Genomic DNA, 15,516 nt, shown 5'->3' on the forward strand with positions numbered 1-15,516 from the left:
AAACCAATCACTATGAATGAACTCTCCTAACCTAAATAAAACATTCTGGTACAACCTACAAAAAATACGTATTCGTTCTCAACTGGCTAACACCTTCAGTTCCGTGACGTCCTTTTTCTTAAATCAATACTGCACTAGCTTCAGGCGATTGTCTTCACCTTGGGGCAGATCTCTTATGATGAAGGGCATAATGGAACCACAGCTGACCTCCTCAGTTAGTAAATTCTCTTCTTAGATGAAAAAAAAAAATCATCAGGTGCCAGCAAGAACAACAAAACAGACGTCATTCCTCCCTCAGCCGTCACCATTTGACATTTATCCCTCATCCGTCAGTCTCACCCACAAGTCCCGCCAACATTTTATTAATTACTTCAGAAGGAGCAGGACAAGTATTTAACGACAAAATTATTCCTCCTTCCAAGCGCAGAGAGAGAGAGAGAGAGAGAGAGAGAGAGAGAGAGAGCATCACTGCATGTCTCGCAAACTTAATTTATACTAGCTACATCAGTCACTCTACCATCATCACAGTTGTCATCTTTATCACCATTATCATCATCATCATTTCCTGTACCTATCCAGTCTTTGTTTCTTCCTCTGGTAAGCCTGCACTTTGCTCTTATTTGCTAACACTACTTAGGGTGAATTCAGTGCTAATAATCTATCACCTTCCTTTGCTATTATTCCCTCTTAGTTATCAGTCAATAATAAGGCATATGGTTCTGGTGTAGTCACTCCTGTCATTCCAAGAACTGCTTCTGTGCTGACATCCCGCCGTGGCAAACCGTTTTGCCTCTGTCAGGCAACTGGCATCTTCCTTTTTGCTAGAAGTTTCATTTCATTCAACCATTTTCAAAGGATGATCACTCTGAACCCCGTGACTGTTACCCAGCTGCATTATCCTATTATACTGTAATTCTAGTCACTGAGTCTATCCTGACCAGGAAGATACTGAAGCACCTTTCTTTCACAACCTGTCTGACCTCCTTTATTTGTCAGGGAAATTCCACTGAAGATTTTCTTACAGTCCTCTCAGGTTCCTGGTCGTCCATTTTCCGAAATTTCGATGAAGCCTTTGCTATGGTGCTAGACATCTCGAAGGCCTCTGACATATTATGGCACAACCTTTAATTTCCTAATTGTTCTCCAGTGTTTCTACTCTTCATTCTTTACATTGCTTTCAGTTTTTCTCTTCGGTCGCTCCACAGTTGTGGTTGTAGACTGCCAGTGCTCCTCTGAAACTATTAACAGCGGTGTTCCTCTCACCGATACTTTTCTTCCTATTCATGAATGGCTTTTCAGCTGTATATCTACCCCCAACCACTTATACAGTGATGGCACCCACCCTTCTCTCTTTCTCTCTCTCTCTCTCTCTCTCTCTCTCTCTCTCTCTCTCTCTCTCTCTCTCTCTCTCTCTCTCTCTCTCTCTCTCTCTCTCTCTCTCTCTCTCACTGATCAGAGCACTACTTGCATCCTTCTCCCATTATGATAGGGGTCCAACACCCGTCTATCTACACTCTCACCTCTGTTCTATCAAACTCTGTTGCAAGAATCAGTCGGTAATCTCAGTCTTTCGTGTCGTCAACTGGTCAACTCTGGAGCTGTATTCTTCATGAATTCTTTCTCAGTACCTGTGACTTTAATGTGCCCAGACATATCGATATGAACGATTCTTGTGTGTGTGTGTGTGTGTGTGTGTGTGTGTGTGTGTGTGTGTGTGTGTGTGTGTGTGTGTGTGTGTGTGTGTGTGTGTGTGTGTGTGTGTGTGTGTTTTAATGAGACAAGTTTTGCAAACGCTAAGCCTTGTGTTCGACTTTTTGCATTACAGAAATCATCATTATGCTACAAGTACCCACCTGCCTTGAAGTTCTTGACGTTCTTGCCAAAGCTGACCACCACCCCACTGGCCTCGTGACCCACCCCCGATGGATAGGGGACCTTGACCTCGCCTATCAGGCCCTTGTACACCATGCTGAGGTCAGTTCCGCACAGTCCCACCACAGACAGCCGGATCAGCACGTCTGGCCAGCAACGAGAAAACGAAGGGGTAAGTGTTTGGTGGCTGTTTGCATGTACAGTCTCCCCTCTACCCCCACCACCCTCCTCCATCCAGTTCCGTGTTTAACTCCTTCCTACAATAAATTTTATTTTTGCTCTCTCCAAACGACTCCATTCACCTTAGGACAAGTGTGATCTGGAAAGTCTACATCCAACCACCCTTACTTCCTTCAGAACATGACATCTCTTCCAGTTTGAATGCAGTCTTCCGGAGGCAGCAAGAGTATAAGAATTATGCCATCGGACTGAAGTGATGAAACGCAGGCTACATGTTTTGAATATCTTCAAATCCAGAAACTTTGTTCAGTAACATCTTAGTTACTTAGGTTCCATAGTATATTTCTAATAAAAAAAGTCCATCCAGTCAAATATACTGTATGCAAACGCAGCACTAACACGCTCCTCAAAAAGCGCAGCCTGCCTGTATACTTGGAACTGGGGGAAGTGTGCAGCTGAGTGCATTAATCGTAATTCACACCTTATTAGTTTGCTATTTTGTGGCAGGTGAACATCAGTTCCTCTCTTTACCATACCCTCACTCCCTTTCGTCATTTCTTACAAGTCATCCTCCTCTTCCTCTCTTCCGTCATTTCTGCCTCACCCTGAAGTAAGTCAAGCAAGGGAAGAGGTAGGAGACTTGGAACTGATGCATATCTACCACTCCAGGTTCATTATAGCTGACAGTTTTTGCTAAGGTTCAATCTTCCCCCAAATACGAAAGGCAGCCACCCAGTTTACATCTAAATATCCAACTGTACTGCTGGATAAACATGGACAAGCAAGCAGCAGGAGTGGAACTGGATTACTGCTGTTGTTCATAACCCCTACATCGGAATCAGCCAGAATTCAATAAAGACGTACTCTGGCTGGAGGGGCATACAACTATACAAACATCAGAAAACCTGGGTGAAATGAAGCTGGAACTGAGCGATGTTTGTGATATTTGGCGTTAGTGATGCTTCTCTGTTTTCATCTGTATGCATAGATGACAGCAGATGAACTAAGGGAACAAATGAATAAGTCAATAAAATGGTATAATAAGTAGTGGCTCAATGTATCAGGACAGTTTTGACTGCTGGGATTTCTATCGACTCACAAAAATTGTCCGGTGTTTGCCTAAATAATTCCTGGGTGTATCCACGGCACAGAAATAAAATACCCAGTTAGTAGCAAGAAAATAATTTTGAAAATACGTAAATGGGATGGCGCTTCTCTGTCGTTACTGGCTGCACTCTGTAGTCTGGGATGCAGGCTAATCGGATCTAATAATCACAGGAAACCCATAAATGACAGTCAAATTTTGGGATTTGTTCCCCGTCGTGTACTCGGGTTTGATAATACGACCCTAACAATCTCCCAAAAGTTATAGTAAAGGAAAAATGCTAAATATATTTCTGTTGGCTCTGAATACTCACCATCTGGACCCACTTCAGGCACGGGATGCGTCTCCTGCAAAAGAAATAAGTGTGTGGCTGAGTATTGGCAGCAGCGGGTGGCGGGACGAGCATGAATGGCGACAAATTGGCGCCAGGATGATAATGATGATGATGATGATGATGATGATGGGGAGGAGGAGGGGGAGGACACGCGGTGGGAACTGAAGCCAGTATTACGATGGTGGGGGAAGAGAAAGAGGACATGGCCTTGAACTTGACATGGAGCATATTACCTTCAGTATATTATAATAATAATAACGACAGTAGTAGTAGTAGTAGTAGTAGTAGTAGTAGTAGTAATAGTAGTAGTAGTAGTGGTGGTGGTGCTGGTGGTGGTGGGGGTGGTGGTGCTGGTGCTGGTGGTGGTGGTGGTGGTAGTAAAGATCATTATTATTATTATTATTATTATTATTATTATTATTTTTATTATTATTATTAATACCTAGGCCAACGAAGCTGAAGGAGGTAATGTATTCACCTATGTGTGACTGTTTGTTTGTCCACTCGATATCTCTAAAAGTTCACAATGAATTTCAATGAAATTTTGTAGAAGACTGGGCCATGGGCCAAGAAAGAATTGATTAAATTTTGGGGGGGATCCGGATCCTGATTATCCCGCACAAGATCTCCAAAAGTTCGCAATGCATTTCAATGGAATTATGTGGAAGGGTGGGCCATGGGTCAAGGACCAGTTGTTTAAATTTGGGGTGGATCCGGATCCCATGTATTCCACACAATATCTCCACGGATCTGGATCCGGATCCTTTTAAGTGGCAATGGCATTGGCGGAGGTATGCGCTCCTGAGTGCTTTCTAGTTATTATCATCATTATTGTTACTATTATTATTATTAATTTTGTTATTGTTATTGTTATTATTATTATTATTATTATTATTATTATTACTGTATTTTAATAATAACCTGTACTATAAAAGCAGCTGTCCCTCATTGTGTGTGTGTGTGTGTGTGTGTGTGTGTGTGTGTGTGTGTGTGTGTGTGTGTGTGTGTGTGTGTGTGTGTGTGTGTGTGTGTGTGTGTGTGTGTGTGTGTGTGTGTGTGTGTGTGTGTGTGTGTGTGTGTGTGTGTAAAGCAGCAATTCATCTTGTGGTTGCTCAAGCTTGGTAATTGGGTGGGTAGGTTGGTGGGCGGATGGATGGAGTAGTTTGTTGGGTGGGTGGGTGAGTGGACAGAAGTGGGTGGGGTGGATGGGTAAGGTGGGTGGAGAGGTAAGGTGGGTGAGGTGAGTGGGTAGAATGGGTGAGGTGGGAGGGTGTGGTGGGCAAAATGAATGGCGTGGGCAAAGTGGGTGGGGTGGATTTGGTGGATGGGGTGAGAGGATGGGGTGAGCAGCTAGGGTGTGGCAGGTGGATGGGTTGGGCAGACAGGGTGTGCTGGGTTAGCAGGTTGGGGTCTTGAGTGGGTAGACTTCGTGGGTGGGCAGCTGGGCTTTTTTAGGATGGATGAGTGGGCTTAGTGGGTTGGTGGACACTATGGGTGGATGAGTGGATGTGTGGCTTCCCGAAGGACAAGCCAAGAGATGGATACTACACTGGGTGAGTGGATGGATGGGTAGGTGTGGGAAATAGATCCACTGGGGAATAGGACTATGGGATAAATAGGTCCATTCATGGGATAGGTTCATGTGGGAAAATAGGTTCATGAGAGACACATCCTCGGGGGAAATGGGTCCAGGTGACAACAATGATCCAATGGGCAACAAAAAACAAAAAAGGTCCGTGGAGGAAGTAAGTCCATGTGAGAAAAAGGGTCATGTCTGGATCTGGTATGTCTCATGGGGAGAAAATAGGCTTTAAAGGAAAAGTAAACTCCTGGTGAATATACTGTAGGTCCATGGAAGGAAAGTAGGCATATATATATATATATATATATATATATATATATATATATATATATATATATATATATATATATATATATATATATACTGTATATATATGTATTTATTTATTTATTTATTCATATGTGTGTGTGTGTGTGTGTGTGTGTGTGTGTGTGTGTGTGTGTGTGTGTGTGTGTGTGTGTGTGAACAAAATAACATGAAAAGATTTCATCCAGTTTCAACCAAACTTGTTGAAAGGGCTGAAGGATAGCCAATGACGAAACCTATTGCTTTTGAGAACATTGAATCAAAGATCAGGGCAACATGGCTAGGTCATACTCTGAATAAGCAAAATCAACTTAAATGCTTTTATCCGATTAGAATAAATATAGTGAAATGGTTCAAATTAAGGGAAGATCAAGTAAATCAGTCTTCAAAACAATCAGTCAAATGTCAAGGTCACGGGCAAGGTCAAAGTTCGACCTTTGTGTCTGTTTTAACAAAATAACTAATACATTTGATCTGATATGGACCACACTTGGTGAAGGGGATAAGGGTCAGCCAAGGGATTGATGTTGAGAATATGTCAAAGGTCAAGGCCACGTGGCAAGGTCAACTTAAACAGTTTTTTTTTTTTCCGATACAGACCAAATTTTGTGTAAGGGTTCAGGGTAAGGCGAGAACAAAGATTATGAAAGTCAGATTTTATGTGAAGTCCTCATGGAAAGGTCAAAAGTCAAGGTCACATGGCAAGGTCAGCTTTAACAGTTTTGATCTTACTTTGACCAAACTTTGTGTGAGGGTTCAGGGTAAAGCAAGGATATAGGGATTCGATCTTGAGAGCAGTCTACAATGGTCAAAGTAACAGTACAAAGTCAGTTATTAAGCCCACGTACCTATTGTAGGCGCGTGGATATTGGACAGTGTGAATGGTACTTTTTTTTTTTTTTATCCTAACGGATAATGTACACTTCTGCGATGAACCTCTGAGGGAAGGTGCATGATGCAAAATATATTACTAAAGAAGAAGTACCAGAAAACTCCTAAGCCGAGGAGAATCTCGAGTTCGGCCAAGTGATGTAAGTTTTATCTTGTGGTCTTATCTGTGTGATTGTGGCGGCGTACATAAAGAACACTCCATTAGATACGACACTAAAGGGACGAATGTACAAGAAAGAAGGTAAGACGGATGTAAGCAAGGAAGGAAGGAGTGGAGGGAGGAAGAAGAAGAAGAAGGAGGAGGAGGAGGAGGAGGAGGAGGAGGAGAAGAAGAAGAAGAAAAAGAAGAAGTAGAAGAAGAAGAAGAAAGAGGAAGAAAAATAAGGAAGAAGATGAATGAAGAAGAAAAGGGAGGAGGAGGAGGAGGAGGAGGAGGAGGGGAGAGGAAAGAAGAAACAGAAGAAGTAGGTGGAGGAAGAGGAGGAGGAGGAGGGGAGAGGAAAGAAGAAACTGAAGAAGTAGGTGGAGGAAGAGGAGGAGGAGGAGGGGGAGGAGAGGAGGGGAAAGAGGAAACAGAAGAAGAAGGTGGAGGAAGAGGAGGGTGCGTTGATGAATCTAGTGGCTAACGCAGGAAGGCCATAAGCGAGAAAATACTGACTATACTTTGCTGCTGTTGTTTAGCTCAGATATACGTGTTCATCTGTCAGAGGAGCCACATCACGAAATGCCTATAGTAGCAGGACTGTAATCGACTGGAAGGAGCAAATACACGAGAATATACGTTATCAGATGGAAGAGATCGTTTAGATGTTCAGAAATACGAGGTAGTCGGTCAGAGAAAACACTAGCCTACACACTGTTGTTAATTTGAAGCTTCTGGATCAGGCGGTCATCTGGAGACTACGCAATTACACATAATACCTGGAAATATAGACTGCAGGTCATCAATTACTTATCCATAGCTTTCAAAATAGGATGATTAGCTTTATGATTGCTAGAGTTGCCGTCACTTAAACAAAATCATGTCTTTAGCCTGAATGAGATATTTAAGCGCGTCCATTGCAGGGAAAGGTCAACGAATGGCGGCAAAAGCGAGTGAAATCGTTTTGGTCTGGCATGGTGGCCGGTGTCATATGCACGGAGTGACTTGATGCTGGAAGTTACCGTTCCCTTCTCTATTAAGTCTAAACTAACCAAACTTAACCAAACCTAACCTAACCTTAACCTTACCTTATCCTAGATCAACCTAACCTAAATAAACCTAAACTAAACTAATCTTAATTTCACGAAATGACTCATTTCACAATCTGCCTGTAACATATATATTTCTTTATTTATATATATCCATATATCGACCTATAGTTACCTACAGGTCGATAAGACATCCTACTATCTTCCTGACACATGTATTTCATACAATGTTGTTGATAAATGGCACAAAATTTGAGATAACATGCAGATACTTTCAAAATGGGAGCTAAACGGCCACTCGGCGCATGCGCACTGAGCGGAATGGTGACTTCCAGCATAAGTCACTCCGTGCATACGACACCGGCGCCTACGATGTTTACCAGCAACATACAAGTACTGGTCCGGCCCATCAGTTCACGTATATTCCTTCACATTTACTTGTTATTTTCATTATAATCCTCACCACTGTATCCACTGTGTAGATAGATAGATAGATGGAGAGATAGATAGATATAGATACAGATATAGATAAAAAGATAGATAAATAGATAGATGTAGATATACATATAGATATAGACGCAGATACAGATATAACTTAATATAGATATACATATACATAACGAGATACAGCTATAGACATAGATATAGGTAGATACACGTAGATAGATAGACAGATAGACAGATGTGTGTGTGTGTGTGTGTGTGTGTGTGTGTGTGTGTGTGTGTGTGTGTGTGTGTGTGTGTACGCAGAAACAAAAGCGTGTCACTGACAAGGTCATTAACAGTGACGATATTACTGGCCACTGGGAAACCTGCCAAGCTATGAAGGGTAATAATTCCATAAAAATGACATGATAACTTGTTCGTGAAAGCTCACAAACTGTCCCTGGTATTATTAAACCCTATGGGGGTCGCTTCTATAAATCAGTTTAAGTTAACCTTTTGCCTATTTGGATTTCTCACAGCTAAGTAAAATCGCCTGGTGATATCCTAAATGAAATTATCAGAAAACCGGTTATGAAATAGACGATCTTGTCTTAATCCTTAAAATGCACGGATTTCTCTTTGTAGATAGATAGATAGATAGACAGACATAGGTTTTAGCTTGAATGAACTACCCAGATACAACAACCGCATTGAGAGTATTATAGGAAGTATAGTTCTCTTAACCCTGTCATTAGGATGATCTCTTATTGTGGTTTATGCTTGCTATCAACGAGCGACATCATTCAGCTTAGAACACCCTCATGGTGAAGGGATTCACCATCATCATCATCATCAGCCATTGCAAGTTCACTGCTGAACAAAGGCCTCCCCCAGCCTTCTCCACAAGTTCCTTGACTGAGCCAATTTCTGCCAGGTTTTGTCTGCAAACATCTTTGTTTCATATCTTCACCGTCTGTCTGGCCTTGGAGTCAAGTCAGTCAGTCTCTTGCTCCATCGGGTTTCCCTTGTTCTTGCTACATGACCTGCCCACTTCTATTTCTGTTCTTTTGTAACTTCCATAATGTTCTTGACTTTAATCTGTTCTTTCATCCAGGTTTATCTCTTCCTGTCTCTCAAAGATATTCCCAACGCTGATCCATCTGTTACTCTTTAAGAACGGATTAGTTTGTTTTCCATTGATTTTGTCAGCTTCCAGGTCTCACAACCCCAAGTCATAGCTGGGATTATACATTCGTTATATTCTTTTCGTTTCATACGTACTGACAAGCTACTTTTCATGATGCCCCTGTGTTTACCAAGAACTTTTATTCCAATTGCAATGCGTCTTTTTATTTCGTTTTCATGGTCTTTCGTTAGTCTCAGTATTTGTCCCAAGAAATTGTACTCAACTTCAAGAATTTCTTCACTTATTTTGATGATGCTCTTTGGTGTATTTGGATAAAACAGTAGTTTACTCTGGTTAATCTTTTGCCCTACTTTTAACATTTCTTGCGATGCACTCTTGTTTCTGAGATTAGGACAATGTCTCATCTGCAGATCTGAAATCGTTTTTATCCATCTGTCTACTCCTTTGTTCTCCCAATCTAGATTTCTGAAAATGTTTTCAAGGCGTGCTGCAAATAATTTTAGTCAAACTGTATCTCCCTGAAGCACGGCTTTCTCAATCTTAGTTTTTTCTGAGTCTTTATGTAACTCAACCGTAGTTGTTCCCTATTTGCATTTGTTTTCAAGCAATTTTACAATTCTCTCGTTTACTTCTTGTTCCCGCAATGAATTTATAATTGCTATTTGCTCCACTGAATCGAAAGCATTCTTACAATCGACAAAAGCTAAGCACATTGGTTTATCGGATCCTATAGTTTTCTCAATTAACTGATTCATTGTGTGTAGATGATCAGTACTCGAATAACTGCTTCAGAATCCTGCTGCTCACGAGGTTGGTTTTCCCCCAAATTTGTTGTTTTTCCGCTGGTAAGGACTTCGAAGATTTTGTAAATAGCTGATAATAAGCTAACAGGACGATAGTTACTAACATCTTATGAGTCACCTTTCTTGTAAAGAAAAATATCTATTGCAGTGCTCATACACCATGTTTCGAGATTTTTATTGTACTTTATACATTGAGTAAATAAATGGGCGAGCCGAGTTTGAACTTCTACTCCTGCATCCAACAGTTACTATTCCATCTTCTCCTGGGGTCTCTCCTCTTTTCATACTTTTAAAACAAAACTTAACTTCATCTGGTGTTATCTCTGGCATTTCACTGTCCTTCATCTGGTGTCCTTTGGATGACCATAGGTCAAAGGTCATGGTAACAAGAATAAGCCAAAGATTGACCTACCAAGATTAACTTAGGTTTTTATCAAGTTTAGACCAAATTTATTGGAAGGGTTGAGGGTAAGGCAAGAACGAAGGGATTCGATTGGGGAAAAATCAAAGGTCAAGATCAAAGGCCAAAGTCACAGGTCGAGGTCACAGGTCAAGGACAAAATTTGACTCATGTATATGAACTGCATGTGAATGAAATAACTAAAGCAGTTTTCATCTTATCTGAACCAGACTTGGTGGAGGGGCTGTGGAGGAACTAAGGGACTGACAAATTTTTTAGAATAGGTCAAAGGTCAAGCCACAGGGCAAAGGTCATTTAAAACAGCTCTGATGCGATTTGGACCAAAGCTGGTGGAAATTTTAAGGGTCAAGCAAGAATGAAGAGAAACCAACTGAAAGTCAAAGTCACTGGGCAAAATGAAATGTTGGTCCCTTAGACCAATTGGTTTGAGCGGGAATTGCAGTCTACGAAGGGCTCCTTCTTGTTTTTAGAGATAAACTTCTCATTTCCTAACAGATAGATCCAGTCCGTCGACTTTCAACTTAACAAGGGAATGCCTAACCCTCTTAATGTACTCCTTAAGTAATTCATTCAACCAACTTTTCGTTCTCTAGTCTCATCAACTTTCATACATTGCTTTCCAACGCACTCATTCACTATATCCATTTACCTTCTTCCATATGCCTATAATGCCTTTTGCCACCCTCAGACACATACTCCACACTATCGACACTCATTCTCTCCGTATGATTATTTCATCCAAGCCCACGGTCTTCTATCCTGTCATCAACAAACTTCATTAGACTGGCATCTTTTGCGAATTACATTAATCCTGAACTAACAAAACTTTCGTAAATAAACTCGAAAGAACACATATGGCAATGCGTCATCACACAGAGGGAGTAATACGCAGACCAGCATATCATGTGACTGAAGGTCGTAGTCTGGTTGGCACGGGAGGCTTTGTAGTGCCACTTCCTTGGCTGTACGACTATATTTTCCATCTTACGCCTTAAGTTCTCCTGCATTTTATGTACTATATGTTTACTTAATATCGACACAGTTTGCGTCAGTAACATACCTGAGGATTACAAAAATAGTGTGTAAGGTGCACAACATACCGCTGAGGAAGAGGTTACGAAATCAACAAAGCCAGTAAAAATACTGTCCAGCATCATCAGAACCATGGTTACCACAGCGAGGGAAAGTGTGTCGCGTACTTACCAGATGGAGATCATTAACACCGGTTAGGACTGCGAAGGTGTTCTGCATGGTGTCGTGTCCTCTGCTGCACTGACACTGTTACCACCCCACTCACCGCTTTTATCTGCACTGACCTTGACGACGAGGGTCATGGAGAGCAACTGAGGAGAGAGAGAGAGAGAGAGAGAGAGAGAGAGAGAATACTTTTGCACAGTTACAGAGTTCACACAGGGCCCTACTCTATGAAAGAGGTTTAGCTCTAATCCCTTCATTACGAAAACTCTCCCTAAAATTTAAGGCCAAAATAATCCGACGTGCATTCAGATATTTCCCAGAACTGCTGAACGCCAGAAGACCGGTAATAGTTCCATTTATTTATTTATCTATTTTTCTTTTTATTTATTAATTTATTTATTTTAATTTATTTGTTTATAGTCCAGCAGCCTTCAGACGATATTTTTCAGCAGGGGTTAATGTAGACTGTTCCAACCCCACAGCTACAATTAGTCTCTCCATAACTTTACAAAATCGTCTGGAGGTGTGAAGAATAAAGTACAATGATATGTCATGGCACTGAAAGAACTATATTAACGTGGTTAATCCCTTCAGTCTGGTGAGGTCTTTATTTGGCATATTCTTGTCGCCTCCAGACAATTCTAACTTTGGAACCGCCTCTTGTATCACAAGAGTTATTGAAATCTACTGTATATCTAACCCATCAGATTCGAAAATTCTCTCTCTCCTAAACTTAAGAAAATCTTTTGAAAGCACGAATAATAATATTAGAACATGTATAATAAAATAGCTAATGGGCTAAGGGCCGAATATCTGACTTTGACTTATGGCCTTTACATTCAACTAATTGCTCTCAAAATCGAGTCATTTCATCCTCACCTGATCTTAAATTCCTCCATCAGGTTTGGTCGAAACCAGATCAACACTGCTTGAGTTGATCTTGCCCTTCGGCCTTGCCATTTGCCTTTCCCTGTGACCTTGACCTTTACCTCACGGTTCTCAAAATCGAATTCCTTTAACCCTTCGTAGGCAAATGGGGTTCCTGTGGACCCCAGCATGTTTTTAAAATGTTGCCATTAAGCCATTTTTTACTTTCACAGCCTGGCCTCTCATGACTTTTATTGTAGATGGTTATCTTATATCCTCATAAAATTTGAGCAAAAAATCTCACACGATTAAGGAGTGACATTGCAATAAATATCAGTGGGGTCCGCCAGGACCCCACCTAGCTTTCGTGTGACTATTTTATATATATATATATATATATATATATATATATATATATATATATATATATATATATATATATATATATATTGTTACGGAACAGAGAAAGATAACGTACACTTTAAGTGAGAATGCTAAAAATCACTACTGTCCCGTAAAGTTCCAGGTTCAAAACAAAAGAGTTAGGTAAAATTACAAGTTAAAGTTTAATGCACAAACTAACAACAAAACATTCAGGACTCATAAAGATAATGTAATGGCAAATAAACAGGTTAAATATATGGTTAACTGCAATAGCCTCTATTAACACGAAATTAGCAAGAGTAAATTTATCTAAGTCAGCCCTGATAAAATGAGATACCAGACAATACTCAGTGAATGCCAGATAAATAATTACAGATACAAACTATTATCAAAAATGACTGACATAAAGAACCCCACACGAATTACAAAAACTTCACTAGGCCTACAAATTAAACTTATGCTATACAGTACAAGAAAAAAATACAACAGTTATACTCAAATTACACACAGCTGCTAGATGTTTGGAGACTTCCTGAGCACTCACAATAATAATATCTGTACAGGGGAGGACAGACATGTGAACAAAGTGAGGAGCAGATCTAAGTGGCAATGATGCAGAGACTGAGCTCATTATATAGGGGCCAGGAGAGCTTGATACAACTTGTAATGAGGACGCGCAAATGAAGCCATGGGGACAAAGAGATGACAATCCCGCAAAGTATAACAGAGATGTCGACTTACTCTACTATAACGGTAGAAGGGGGGGACTGAGGCAGAACACGCTCGTGATCAAACATGCAGCATACTGTGCGTTAAAATTACACAAAGGATGATGAAATCATAGGCTATGTAACACCTCCCCACAAAGAAAAAGAAATTTACAAAGGAAATTTCTTATTACTCTAAAACAATCTGTATATGGCATTACAGACCATGCAAAGGTCTTTCCTAATGTTACAAAAAATGAGATCTCCCTAGCACGTTCAGTCATAGGTACTTGCCAGTATCCCTTTAACAAATCAAACTTACTTATGTACCTAGCCTCTCCGATCTTGTCTATGCAATCTTCCACACGAGGGAGAGGGTAAGTGTCTGTTTTAGTTATCTGATTAACACGTCTGTAGTCAATGCAAAGCCGCTGTGACCCACCTGGCTTAGGGACCAGAGTGACAGGAGAACTCCACTCGCTCTGACAGGGCTCAATCATCTTGTGGTCCAACAGGTAGCCAAGCTCCTTCTGGATGAGAGGAACTTTCACTGGGTTCACACGGTAAGGAGGCAATTTAATTGGCTTTGCGTCTCCAACATCGACATCATGCATCAACACAGTGGTTCTTCCTGGAGTGGCACGGAACACTTGCGGGTACTCCTGCAGTAATGCCGAAAACTCCTGCCTTTCCTTGGGTGGTAGATGAGAAAGCTTAGTCTGGAGATCATTCATGATATCAGGATTCTTCCCCAAACTATCACTCAGGCTCATACTGCATGGGAGAGCTTCACTTGCAGACTCGGGTGGAACAGCTACAGTGCAGACTGGATTATTTTCGTCCCGCCTGTGATATAACTTTAGCATGTTGATGTGACATAGTTGCTTGCTCTTTCTACGATCTGGTGTGGCGATGACATAGTTGACATCACTGAGTTTCTTCTCCACGAAATAAGGACCACTAAACTTGGCTTGAAGAGGTTGCCCATGAACTGGTAGCAGAATCAAAACCTGATCTCCTGGCTGAAAGTGGCGTAACCTGGACTTCTTATCATACCAAGTCTTCATCTTCTCCTGAGCAGCTCCTAAATTCTCTCTCGCCAGCTGTAAAGCAGTGGACAGCCGTTCTTTGAACTTCATCACATACTCCAGCAGGTTGACGTCATCTTCCTCCGACAGCCAGCATTCCTTGAGTAGCTTAAGGGGTCCTCTTACTTCATGGCCAAACAGTAGTTCAAAAGGTGAGAAGCCCAGTGATTCATTTGGAGATTCTCTTGCAGCAAACACAACGAATGGAAGACCTTTATCCCAGTCTTTCTGATGTTCCAAACAGTATTTCTTGAGCATCGATTTGAGTGTTTGATGATATCTCTCCAACGCTCCTTGGGTCTGGGGATGGTAAGCTGAAGACGTGATCTGGGAGATGCCCAACTCTTTCAGAGACTGCTTGAAAACATTTGACATGAAATTACTTCCCCAGTCGGACTGTACCTCCTTGGGCAGACCAAACTTTGTGAAGAACCCTAGCATTTCCTTAACCACGTTCTTTGCTGAGATGTTTCTAAGTGGAATGGCTTCAGGATAACGAGTAGCCATATCAATCATGGTCAACACATAAGAAAATCCTGAAGAAGTCTTAGGAAGAGGGCCCACAATATCCACCAACACACGGGTGAAAGGAGGAATGGGAACTAGAGGTGCAACCTTTTCGGTCTGATTACACTTCCCCACAAATTGACAGGTGTGACAAGACTTACAATACCAGGAAACATCCCTGAAGATACCTGGCCAGTAGAAGTGTTTCAAAATGCGTGCCACAGTCTTCCTCACTCCAGGGTGTCCTGCCAAACTGGAATCATGAGCCACTCTAATGATATCCTGCCTACAAACACGAGGGATGACAACTTGATGTACAACCTCCCATTCACAGTCGGCTGATGCTGTTGGGGGTCTCCACTTCCTCATAAGTACTCCTGACTTTACATAATAACAAGTAGAAGCACCGGCTGACTCTTCTTCACTGTAAGCAGAGTTAGCTAGACCTTTCAACTCAGGGTCAGCAACCTGCAACTCAACCAACTCTTGACGAGACAAATTATCAACA

At 41.4% G+C, this 15,516-nt stretch overlaps 1 protein-coding gene across 1 annotated transcript in view; it reads right to left on the bottom strand.

Annotated features, from left to right (window-relative positions):
* Positions 1–11,515, bottom strand: part of LOC145415134 (sorbitol dehydrogenase-like) — a 49,090-nt gene extending 37,575 nt beyond the window's left edge. The window contains exons 1-3 of the mRNA XM_080284554.1: positions 11,462–11,515; positions 3,471–3,504; positions 1,854–2,018 (exon numbers count right to left, since the gene is read on the bottom strand). Of these exons, the coding sequence (XP_080140680.1) occupies positions 1,854–2,018; positions 3,471–3,504; positions 11,462–11,509 (247 nt within the window). The 5' untranslated portion in view covers positions 11,510–11,515. The remainder of the gene's footprint in view (positions 1–1,853; positions 2,019–3,470; positions 3,505–11,461) is intronic.
* Between the last annotated feature and the right edge of the window lie 4,001 nt (positions 11,516–15,516).

This window comes from Coenobita brevimanus, chromosome 101 (genome assembly GCF_032717465.1).
Source record: "Coenobita brevimanus isolate Jiangsu-jjx chromosome 101, ASM3271746v2, whole genome shotgun sequence".
Taxonomy (NCBI): Eukaryota; Metazoa; Arthropoda; class Malacostraca; order Decapoda; family Coenobitidae; genus Coenobita; species Coenobita brevimanus.